This window comes from Chionomys nivalis, chromosome 13 (assembly GCF_950005125.1).
Source record: "Chionomys nivalis chromosome 13, mChiNiv1.1, whole genome shotgun sequence".
Lineage (NCBI taxonomy): Eukaryota > Metazoa > Chordata > Mammalia > Rodentia > Cricetidae > Chionomys > Chionomys nivalis.
Genome location: NC_080098.1, coordinates 73,268,458 through 73,281,381, shown reverse-complemented (window position 1 = coordinate 73,281,381; position 12,924 = coordinate 73,268,458). Strand labels below are relative to the sequence as shown.

The 12,924-nt window shown below is 39.8% G+C and overlaps 1 protein-coding gene across 5 annotated transcripts in view; it reads right to left on the bottom strand.

Annotated features, from left to right (window-relative positions):
• Naa35 (N-alpha-acetyltransferase 35, NatC auxiliary subunit) overlaps positions 1–12,924 on the bottom strand; it is a 47,284-nt gene that overhangs the window by 31,491 nt on the left and 2,869 nt on the right. For 4 of the 5 annotated variants that reach the window (XM_057787013.1, XM_057787015.1, XM_057787012.1 and 1 more), the window contains exons 3-6: positions 11,178–11,211; positions 7,674–7,788; positions 6,226–6,300; positions 4,153–4,320 (exon numbers count right to left, since the gene is read on the bottom strand). In XM_057787013.1, the coding sequence (XP_057642996.1) occupies positions 4,153–4,320; positions 6,226–6,300; positions 7,674–7,788; positions 11,178–11,211 (392 nt within the window). The remainder of the gene's footprint in view (positions 1–4,152; positions 4,321–6,225; positions 6,301–7,673; positions 7,789–11,177; positions 11,212–12,924) is intronic. The other variant, XM_057787016.1, reaches the window with a different exon arrangement.

Sequence of the window (12,924 nt, the reverse complement as noted above, 5' to 3'; positions counted from 1 at the left end):
CCTCAATTAAGAAAATGCCTCCGTAAGATTTGCCTATATGCAAATCTGTAGTATACTTTCTTGATTAGCGATTGATGTGGAAAGGCCCAGTTCACTGTGGGTGTTGCCACCTCAGGGCAGGTGGTTGTCCTAGAGTATAAGACAGCAGCAAGCTGAACATGCCAGGAGAAGCAAACCAGTAAGCTGCTTCCTGTTTCTTGCCCTGGCTGCTCTCAGGATCAAGTGGGGCCTGAGGACTGTACTGAAATAAACCCTGTCCTCCCAAGGAGCTTTTTTTCAGGTCTGTGGTTTTTTGGTTTTTGTTTTTTTTTAAATCACCATTGAAACCCTAAGTCTGACTTACTGCTCGGGGGGGGGGTGTCAAAATGTAAAAGGCAAATTACTAAATACATTGGGGGATAGCAAGAACTGTCCAACACCAGTATCTGCTTCATTTAGAATGAGCTAGGTACTGCTTACTCCATGGTGGCCATGAATGAGCACAGAGTCCATGTAGGCAGATAGGCAGATCTATCTTTTCAAAAGAAAAGTCTGAGTTTTTAAGTTTACTGTATATCAAATCTTCCTTTAAAAAACTATGTAGGTCAACTGTGAGAAGAAAACCAACCAACCTATTAGGTTTTAACCAAAAGACCTAAGGGAAGGTGTTTTCTAGGGGAACGTGGCAGGCTCTGTCTAGGTGTGTGTACATGATTCACAGCATGTGTCAGGCTGTCTAACAAGAACTGAGTTGGCGTCACTGGAGCACTACTCCAGGGGAGACACAAAAACAAACTGCTGCCACGAAAATGTTTGTTCTGAAAGCTTTGTGGAATTGCAGACAAAACTCACTGCCAACCCAGGAAGGCCAGATACTGACTATACCCAGTATCCAGGCAGCGACCGAAGGCAATGGGATTATTTCACATGGCAGTTTTGCACTGTGTGACAGAAACTATAGAACAAGGAGACGTGGAATCACCCTTCTGTACTAGGAAGACGTGCTACCCTCGTTAGTTTAATAAAGAGCCACCTGGCTAACAGCTCGGCAGAAAAAGGTTAGATGGGAGAGCTAGACCGAAAGAATGCTGGGAACAAGGGCAGAGTCCCAGCCAGACGCAGAGGAAGGACATGTAGGAGGCCACGTGCTAATTTAAGTTGTAACAGCTAGTTAGTAACAAGTCTAAGCTATCAGCCAGCCGTTTATAATTAATAATAAGTCTATGTAGTTATTTTGGAGCTGGCTGATGGGACAGAAAAGTCTGCCACCATATGGCGCCCAAGGTCTGCACCTACATCCACATAAGGCCTAAGAAAGCTTTTAAAATGGTTCTAAATGTGGGGCTGGAGAGATGGTTCAGAGGTTCAGAGCACTGACTGCTCTTCCAGAGGTCCTGAGTTCGTCCTGAGTTCAATTCCCAGCAACCACATGGTGGCTCACAACCATGTGTAATGAGATCTGGTGCCCTCTTCTGGCCTGCAGGCGTATGTACAGGCAGAATGCTGTATCCACAATAAATAAATCTTTACAAAAAAAAAAAAATTAAAAAAAAAAGGGTTCTAAACAGACAGAAACAGAGTCAAACACTGTTTCCTAGTCTCATGCCAGCCATGGTATAGACACGTCTCCTGGCAGCTGCCTGCGTGCTTGAGTAGCCATGGCTGTTTAAGATTTTGCTCACAAGCACAGAAAAGATTACAGATATGCAATAAAGCAAGTTCAGAGAGAACAAAAACCTCGAAACAGGGTACAGTGTGTTTAAAAATCTGCTTAGGCTTAAAGAAGAGAAAGTATATAGACAGTCATTTAAAAAGTAAGTAGTTTAAAAATAATAAAGTCTTTAAAGAGAAATGAAGTAATATATAGATATATAAATAATGAGATGATAAGCAAAGAATGGCTTTTAAATTTTTCAATATATGCAAATAAAATAAAATCCATACTTTATCTATGAAGTGCAATTTAGATTTCCCAAAGATAACAAAATGTTGGAATTTTGAGAAAAGAATTAGTCATGCAGATTGGGAAATATACAGGGAGTTTGGATCCTGTATGTTATTGTGTTGACTTTGAATTTTCTGATTGCTGATAAGCAAAAGACAGCCGCTAAGAGACCCGAAGTTGAAAGGAAGACCGCTGAAACAAACAGCCTAGCAATTTTATGACTGAACTTTACTTTTATCAAACGGAAGTCAAAAGTGCTTTGGAAACAAAAGGCCATGGATGTTCCAGGTTAATATGGATCAGGTTTCATCAGGGAAGACCTCCTGAATCTTGGCAGGCAATTGTATCAACAGAGGCTACAACTGGTCCTTCCATTACCCCAATTTTCTCAGGGACCCCTTAAGATCCCTTTGCCCCCAGACAAGAGGAAGCAGTCTAGAGAACATTTCCTAGAGATGGGACGGATGGTCTTTGGTTATTTGTTGGTTATGGATGTTTGTTATCATTTAGGAGAATACAGGAACATACAATAAAAAGATAAGTATTAACCTCAGATGTATTTTACATTGGCAAGGATTCTGGTTTACTGATACAAATTTACAGTTACTTTTGTTATATTGTATATATGATTTTACTTGTTTGGGGTATTGTGCTTATGCAGTTCATTTAAAAATGTAACCTCAAATTACGAAATACAGTCATCTACGATAATCAAACGTGTAGCCGTATTAGGCATGTTTTCAAGGTTAAACAGATATATTTAGATAGATAAATGGTCTTCAAACACTTCAGAGACCTACAGAATATGGCTTTAAGATATTTAATAACTTTAGGCTTTTCATGACAGTGAGAAATGTCTCCTTCTGGCAGCACCAATTTACTTCAAAAGATGATGATGGGCATCAAAGAACCTCCATATGAAGTTTTCTTACTTTGTAATAACAGCTAACCATTTGGGCAAGAAACTGCCCTTGCTCTGACTGCTGAAGAGTATACTGTCCAAAATGGTCCAGCAGGAGCATAAGTAAGCAATTCTCAAACTTTGCCTAGACAAGGTTTTTCAAAATTCCCTGCTTCTGAGAAATATGTCAGATATACTAGGCCTAAAGGCCGAAAATGGATACCCCAACATTGCAAAGGAACTCTGAGTCACTATCCAGGGAGCCAGATGCCCCTGTCAATGTGTAATATTACATCCTTCTGGGGTCTTTCAAAGACAAAATAGTTAGACTTAATAGTTTTTTTTAGTTTTGAAAAAAAATTATTAGGCATAAAACTTTAAATTCACAAAGATAATAGAATATTTTATCCAAATCTGCCAAATATAAACAGACTAGATATTCTAACTGTAATTCTTACTTGATAACTGTCTTTGTTGCATATAATTTACTGTGTGAAAGTTAAAATTTTCCTCTTAAAGTGGACAAAAAAGGGAGAAGTGCTGTAGAACAATCCTTTTGTACACTGTGAAGATGTGTTGCTCTCATTGTTTTAATAAAGAGCCAACTGGCCAATAGCTAGGCAGGAAGAAGTTAGGTAGGGAAGAAGGGTGGAGTTGCCAGCCAGCCACAGAGAGAGTAGGATTTGTAGAAATGAGGTAACAAGACATGAGCCATACAGAAGCATGTAAATTAAACAATATGGGTTAATTTAAGTTGTAAGAGTCAGGTAACAGTAAGCCTAAGCTACTGGCCGAGCATTTAAAATTAATAAGTCTCTTGTCTTGTTTATTGGGGAGCTGGCAGTCCTGATGAAAAAAATCCTGCCTACATTTTTACAAGGCCAGAAGGCAGTGACTTTCTTGTCTGAATGTCTTGATATTGGGAACACTCCTCTGTTCACAGGACACTCGGTGAGCAGGACTACTAGGAGCACGGGAGGCTGAAAGCTCTACTACATAGCTGACACGCGATCAGTATTCACAAGAGTGGCTTTGAGATCCCCTTGCCTTAGCTTCCCTTATAGTTGGAACATGTAGGTGTGTGCCACCACAGGCAGCAATGTTCACCCCACAGGATCTTACTGTATAGACCAGGCTAGCCTTGAATTCATTACTCTTCTCTGCCTCTGTGTTCTGTGTGTCTGGATTGCAGACATGTGCCACACATGGCAACAGCAATGCTTTTTAATAAATACTCCTTAGTTACAGACATGGACATAGACACGAGTCACAGAATCACTCATCTACAGCAAGGTAAGACAGCCAATGAGCTTCTGGGTTTCTTTACCTCTTCAAAAACAGCAGCTTTATTTACTTTTTCCCTTGCAATGTCACAGATCTTCAAGATCCCCAGAGCAAACGCTTTCATGGCAGGATCTTCTATGAAGTCTGGATTATGAATGTAAAGGCACGTAAACACTGTCTGTGCCAGGGAATGGCCTTCTAACCAAGTGATCTGTTGAGGAGAAAGAATGAATGAATAAATCATTTCAAGTGCTACACAGGGTTTACAAAGTCTAAATTGAGCCAGAGTCCTAGACACATATCCCTACAATTAATTATAAGATTGAAAAGATAATCAATTAAAGAGAATGTCACAGAAGACAGGACTGAGAACAAGCTTTCACTGGCTAGATTTTACGAAGCCTACATAAACTGGGTCTCCAATACTCTGGAACATGAAACTGTTTTGCGCATGAAGCTAGTGCTCTAAGGGGTCTGTATTTTCGATTTTCAAACCACAGTACTCCCTCTGCACTATAAGTGCCTAGCCATCAATGAGAAGCATTCTTAAGCCTAATATTCCAATCTGTGACATCTTAGTGTCTAATCAAAGTAGAGAAACTATATAGCATTGAAAAGCAAACAATTCTACAATGCAATCAATAGAATGCATGGGTTAGGGAATTCAGTCTTAGAACTGACCAGGTTTTAAGCTTCTCCATCCATCACTAACTCATCAACGGAACTGTCTCCTTTAGATTATAAAATAAAACATCCTTGCCTCCCATATAGGGCTTGCTACTCCAAGGAGAAGGATCTTTCCACTATAATAAAGATAAACATCTAACACTGTTTCTCCATAATCTACAGACTGGACCGCCAACAACAGTCAGTACTAACTGCCATCTCCCCCAAATTATGCTAGATATTTTCATATATCTCATGTTTCTCTAGTCCTTTTAGAAAAGAGGTTATTTTCCTCCTTCTACATGTAAGTAAACAAAATCAACACATGTAAATAAGTTTCCCCAGGTTTATCCTACAACCCAAGAATTATGTGACTGAAAACATACGTTACTAGAAGACACAGTAAGAAATGGATGGGAAATGTTCTGATTAGAGTGTGAACTTAGAATAATTGTGCAGAAGATTTTCCAGATGAAAACCCAGGCCTCATTAAAGCCCAAAGAGTCTCATACAGGTGCTGCTCAACTCTGACAACAATTCTCCCTCTGCTTACTGTTCCATCCTGCTGGAGTTAGCCACAGCCTTCACTCTCGGCTCCCTGCCAACTCTGTTCTGCCTGTGAACATTCTGGTCAACCCCGTACCAGTATGACTTCTTTGTCTACTCCTGCTTAGTCCCTACTGGGCTCTCAGACTTCCTCTGTCCTACAACACCACCCTGAAACTACTGACTAGTCACCAGTGTGTGTCTTTGCGCTTCTACTCCCAGCAATCCTCCCTGGGCTTCCATATTCCTTTAGGAATAGTATTGCTACAAGGTAATAAATCTTTTCGAGACAGAATTCTGGCTGTACCCCTTCAGCAATGCAGCCTCAGGCATCATAATAAAATGTTGAAATAAGCAAGATGTAGGTGAGAAACAGTACATGTCAACAACTCATGTGCTTCTGATACATCCCATTACGAACACTGCCTAACAGACAAATCAACAGATGCTACAAAAACACGGGACCTAGCTACAATTGGATCACCCTGCCAGAAGACATGCACCCAGCACAGACAAATCCCTAGAGTATGTCTGTGGCATAGGACAGCAGCAAAGCAGATCCCCAAAGCCAGTCCACACCTCCCTCTGCTTCAACTGGACTCATCTCACGGGACCTCAATTACACATTTCCCCTGGTAACTTGAAAAGAGAGCACTGTGGATAATGGCTGTAATTTTATCTTCACTGAAATAAAGCACCCACTTAACAGCACCCATGACCAGAGCAGTGCCAGCTGTTAGATGAAACACGGCTTCCATGGCTTAACTTAGTCTGTGAATCTTGTGTTGACTCTCTGAGGCCTGACAGTGCATAATTTCATATTCAACATGGTGCACACACTTTACATTCAAAGATTCAGGTAAGCCACAGTTTAATTAACCAACAATCTTGTTTTAATTCTTACCAAACAGCAAAAACAGGTATCCATTATTCCTATCAATTCAGGCAAGGTGAGATCTTTAATTTTAATGGTGCCATCCTAAAAAGGAAGGAGCATATAAACAGAAAGTTAAGAAAATTATTATGTACACTTGTATTTTATATTTTAAAACTAGGTATTTATTAAAAAATAATCCAAAGAAAACACTAATATCTGATAAAACCAAGACACCAACTTCATTTTTTTGTTCTTAGAAACAAAATTTTGTTTCTTGTTCTGTCTATGATACTCAAGGAAGACCTGGGACTCCTGATCCTCTGGCCTCAACCTCTCAAGAGCTGAACTGACTGACCACGCCCAGTGAGACATATGCACTTTGTCAAACTTTAACACACCACTGAAGAAACCACGTATCTTAAAGTCTTTATTAATTTATCTTAAATCTTGAATAAGAAAAATCAAAGTCTAATTTGAAATAATAAAGGTCCTTATAATAAAAAGTCCAGTCTTTCTACACACAGTGTCTCAGGTCTATAAGCCCAGCACTTGTGAAGTCAGGAAGAACAGGAGCTCAATGCCAATAAAACTATATGAGACTGTGCCTCCAGGAAGGAAGGAAAGGCAGAAGGAGGAAGAGAGGCCAAATCATTAAGTATTTCTAAAGCACAGTCAAAATTACACAGCCCAGGTTGGGATGACAGGCATATGCTACCTACTGGCTCAAAATTAATTCTGTTTATTTATCTCATTTATTCCCCTCTCTTCTCTCCTTCTCTCCCTCCCTCCCTCTCTCTTTCTCTCTCTCTCAAATATTGCCTCATTCTGTAACTTGGACCTCACAGCAACTCTACCCCAGCATCTCAGTATATTACAACATGAAATGTATCTGAGTCAAATATCCTGAATATATACTCAAATGCCTTCAAAATTAATTCAAAGAATACACAAGTGGACAATCTAGAGCAAGTTCATGAGAACCGCAGGTCATTAACTTCTAGATTTTAACTGAGCTGGTAACTAATATATATTTATATTTAGACAAAGTTTAACAAAGCCCAGACGGATCTCGAAGTCACTATATAGCTAAGGACAATCTTAAATGCCCAATCCTCCTGCCTCTACCTCCCCAAGGGCTGAAATTATAGGAAAGTACCATCATGCCTGCTTTATAGCAGTGCTCATCTTGTGTCTGAGAGGCTTTAAAGAATACAGTTGAACAGTTTGTATGATTTCAGTATTAAGCATGCTTTTTATTTTGGTTTGATTTTTCAAGACAGGATTTGTCTGAGTAGCTCTGGCTGTCCTGGAACTCGCTCTGTAGACCAGGTTGGCCTCAAATTCACAAGACCCACCTGCCTCTGCCTTAAGTGGTGGGATTAAAGGCATGCGCCACCACTGCCTGGATGAGCACATTTTAACATAAAAAAAGGTATGTTTTAAAAGCCAGAGACATACAAAATTACAATAACTACCTTGATAGCTTGTTCAAAATTGAGAACCTTCCGATTTACTTGGTTTCCAATCATACCAGCATCCATCTTGGGATCCATCATTTCAATAGCAGACATGGCTTCAAAAAGGCCAAATCTACAAATAAATGAACCCACAAGCTATTTTTAAACTCAGATTTCCAAAATGGTACAAAAACTACCATGGTATTTTGAAAACTACAGTATTCCATGTATTTCTTTGTATTACTGTTTAATTTGCTAAAACTTCCATTTCAATTAATCATCATTTAGCACAAAAATTCATGTATTCACCATACAATTATCTTACATGTTCTGTGGAGGAACGAACAGAAGCATCTTTACATTTCCCTCAACAGGATACGAACAACTTTCGGAAGAAAGAGATCTACTCCTGTCAGACGGCTTAACTTAAATAACTTTCTTTCATTTCAAAATAATGTTATGTGAAAATTTTTTCATTTCCATGTTATGTGTATGTGTGGGTGTCTGTAAGTTGGAGGACAGGCTCAGGGGTCATCCTTTAGACACACCTCTCCCTGGCCTGGAGCTCACCAATTAAGCTGGCTGTGTGGCCAGCAATCCCCTAGTGATTCCATTGTCTCTGCCTTATCATTTCTAGGATTACAAATTCATGCAGGGATTTTACAGGGTTCTAGAGATTAAACAAAGGTCTTCATGTTTACAAGGCAAACACTATCAACCGAGCCATCTCCCCAATTGTAGCTCCATTTTCTTCATACCTAATCAATTTTCAAAGTTCAAAATTTTGGTGTTTATGTAATGCAAAACAATCCAGATAGGTAATCATGGAAAATAGTAACTATATATTGAAAACTGATTACGAAAATTTGAGGCATGCCTCAAAAGATGAGGAAAAGATGAGGCTTAACTAAAACCTTGACTTGACCAAACTACTGACAACTACCCCATTGCTGCGGGAGCTCGTTCTGCTCCTTCAGCCAATAGCCTTTACGATACCTGATCACTTGGGTGTGGTTTCTTTTGCTTTAAAAAGCAGCAGTAGCGCTGCTCTCATTCTCTTGCTTCTGGCTGCTAGACTCTGTTCCTGTTCGCTCAGAGGGCTGTTGTATAGGACAGTAAGTTTTCCCCTTAAATAAATAACCCTTTTATTAATCATAATTCCAAGCTGGTGTAGGATTGTTCTGTAACTTTGCCTTCATCTGGCACCCTGTGGGCCCATCTGAGAAAATGCTACTATCAATAAGTCACGCTTAACTCTGTTCTTTTCTAAGTAACTTCCCAAGCTCTCAGACTCTCTGTGGATGCAGTTGTCCACGTGGGCGTCATTTGTTGTCGGCATTCTCTGTCCTGCCCAGTTTCCACAGTCGTTAAGTCCCAAAGAAATCACACAGAGGTCTACATTAACTATAAACTGATTGGTCCATTAGCTCAGGCTTCTTATTAACTCTTATAACTTAAATTAGCCCATTATTCTTATCTATGTTAGTCACATGGCTCAGTACCCTTTTCAGCAAGGCAGTCACATCTTGCTTCTTCTGTGGATGGGCTAGGACTGTGGAGGAATGGGCTTTCCTCTTCCCAGAATTCTCCTGTTCTCTTTGACCCACCTCTACTTCCTGTCTAGTTGTCCCGCCTAAACTTCCTGCCTGGCTACTAACCAATCAGCATTTATCTAAAATATAATTGACAGAATACAGACCATGGTCCCACACCACTTCCCCCTCTTTTTTTAAAAAAAACAACAACAAAAACAAAAAAAGAACATCCATAGTCCATTTAAAAAAAAAAAAAAAAAAAAACTAAAAGTGGCTGGGACCAACAAGCAGTCTCTCCTTGCAACACCCCATCACTCTAAATGATTTCTCTTAAATAAAATCGATAGAGGGTTTGTTTCAGCAGCACACATATACTAAACCCAACAGAAAGACATAAAAAAAAGCTTTTAAGGACTAGTGATGTAACTCAGAGGCAAAAGCCTGTGTTCAATTCCCAGTTCTAAAAGAACAAAATAAACTCCATGGGGACAAACGTCCTGCCATGACCTTAATGTGATGTTCAGGTTAAGATGCTCTGGCATTTGTTCATAGTACAGCAAAGACAACACTCTCACACACATTAGATGACTGCTGACCAAAGCCCAAAAGGACTGACCAGAATCGTACCTTTTCAGAGAGTACTGAAGTTAAAAAGGAAAGCACTCAAGAAAGCAAGAGAGTTTTGTCAACAAAAACAATACAGCACAATTTGGCTTCATCAACTACCGAAGAATGCTATAAACTAAGAATAAATAAAAATATCTACAACACATTCTAGATATCTAGAACAGATTCTATGGAAATTACCAAAAGGAAGGAATTTCACACTACTGAAAACATCAGTCAACACTGTTGAGAAAAATCACTCATCACATGGAAAAATGCAAATGTTTATACAATTTAAGAAAAATAAATCAGATGTAAGCTCTAAACCTATAAAACAAGCAAACAAAACCTCTTCTCTGATAATCTACAAGCTATAGAGGAAAAGCAACTGCAGAAATATTCTAAATTCTTGTGGTGGTTTTAATGCAATTGGCCATCATAATCTCATAGGGAGTGGCACTATTAGGACGTGTGGCTTAGCTGGTGTGGACATGGCCTTTTTGGAGGATGGGCGTCACTGTGGGACCGGACTTTAAGATTTCCTAAGCTCAGGATACTGCCCAATGCCTCAGTCGACTTCCTGCTGCCTGTAAGGCACGATGCAGCCAGCGCCATGTCTGCCTACCACCATGCTCCCCACCATGATAATGGACTGAACCTCTGAACTGTAAGCCAGCCCCAATTAAACGGTTTCCTTCTAGGAGTTGTCATGGTCATGATGTCTTATCACAGCAAGAAAAAGACTAAGACAGCTTCAATGTGGATTAGCAAGTTATCTCACCTGAGAGAAGCTGCTGCATATTCAAACTCTGTTCTCAAGCTGACTTAGGACATATGCAACTTAGATCCAGCAGGAATTTGTAAAGCTTTCTAGATGAGTCTTTGCATGCTAAGGTTTTAAGAGCAAAATAAGTCTCTTCCTGTTCCTCCAGCAAAAACTGTCTAATTTTATCTACCTGCTAATTCAAGATTTTATAGTCCTCACCCCGAAGCAACCTGGCCACAGCACGTTTCTAGCACAGGGGGATAAGCAGAAAAATAAATAAGCCAGTACATCCTTTTCTTTGTTTCACTTGGAGATCTTTGATTTTCTTCCACACCAGCATTTAGTCATCAATAAATCTACCACACTAGACATACACCTGATAGTTTTCTTCAAGAAATCCCATGTTGAGTATATTCAACTTCATAAAAAGGATCCCACAGTCTCATGTTTCCTGTCTTAACCAGGTCAGCCACTTAGATAGCTCACCCAAGTGGAAATTGTTTTCATAACTCATTTTAACAGCTTTGAAGCATAACTTTACTTGGACTTCAAGAACTAGTCTATGTGAGAAAAAAGATTAAAGTATTACACTCCTTCAAAGGACACGACACTCACAGCTTATCATGAAGCAGTTCTCCCAACTTCAGCTCTGAAAGAAACAAAGTGAAAAATTACTGAGTAATAATACCACAATCAGGTTCAAGTTTCAAGACTAGGAGCAAACCAGCTTGATTCCTAAGATGCGTTCTCTAAGGATTGTAGTCCACTCAGAATGGTGCTTTCAAGAACATCATAAAAGCCGGGCGGTGGTGGCGCACGCCTTTAATCCCAGCACTCGGGAGGCAGAGGCAGGCGGATCTCTGTGAGTTCGAGACCAGCCTGGTCTACAGAGCTAGTTCCAGGACAGGCTCCAAAACCACAGAGAAACCCTGTCTCGAAAAACCAAAAAAAAAAAAAAAAAAAAAGAACATCATAAAGTAGATGAAGAGAAGAAAAAAAAGACTGAAAATTAACAAGCCAACAACCCTCTTAATATTCCAATAAGAATTATAAATTTAAAAATCATTTTTAAATTACTAATATAGTTTACCATGTTCTAAACTTTTTCACAGAAACAACTGCTGCCTCTCTCGTTATTTTAAGACCACGTCATCATCTAGTCTTTGTTGTGAGAGGAATGATGTTAAAATCACATTTAAAGATTCAAATTTACTTAAATGTACAAAACACTTTGAGTAAACTGCTAATCCACACGGTGTTCATGAGATGAAGATGAAGGCGAGTGGTAGAGTGGTCACCCAGCGTGTTCCACACCTAGCATTCCATCCCAGCACAGAGGAAGGAAGCGAGAAGGCAGCAGAGACGGGTGTCTGTGTGTGTGTGTGTGTGTGTGTGTGTGAAATGCCAGTTTTCAAACTTGAGTTTTAAAATAAACCAGAGATCATCCTAAACCTTCCTATATCACTCGAAACCAGTCAAACCCCACGGAGGGACTCCAACAGTGCTTCTAAAGCAGCCTAAGTGATATCAAAGACAAATACCACATGTATTGTCTCACATGGGGATCCCAGATTCCAATTTTATTTTATTTTATTATTTTTTTTTTTTTTGGTTTTTCGAGACAGGGTTTCTCTGTGGTTTTGGAGCCTGTCCTGGAACTAGCTCTGTAGACCAGGCTGGTCTCGAACTCACAGAGATCCGCCTGCCTCTGCCTCCCGAGTGCTGGGATTAAAGGCGTGCGCCACCACCGCCCGGCTTCAGATTCCAATTTTAATGTGTGTTTCTGAGGAAGTGCGTGGAGGTCATGAACTAGAAAAGGAGTCACAAAAGGGCAGAAGCAGGCATTAAAGAAAGGAGGTGTGTGTGGGGGGGGCAACAGAACAGAAGAGACAAGAAAGGAGGAGAGATAGGTAGTGAGGTTAACTAAGCATGTATGAAAGTGTGATGAAGTAACTTGCTATTCTGAATGCTAAATGTTAAATTAGTGCATTAAACATTTAAAAACACATCAAGGAGACTACTTTCTCAGTCTCAGACTCAAAACCCTTTGCACTGCCCAGAAAACAATCTCACACCAACAAAAGAAGGGCTCTCGAGAGTCTCACCTAAAAGTTGTTCTCTAACCAAGCAGAATTATTGGGTATCCGAAAACAAAAATTCTCAATGAACTCAGGCTCAAATGGTTTACCTCAATCTAGGGTAATTTCCTCATCTTCACTGTCAGAAATGTGGTCTTTCCTTTAAGATACAACTTCCCTACTTAGATTCATGAAAACAGCCCTAGTACAAATTATTTTAAAAGACAAAACAAAACCAGCACCCAATGACACAGTGAGCCATCACCAGACCTCTGAGCATAGAC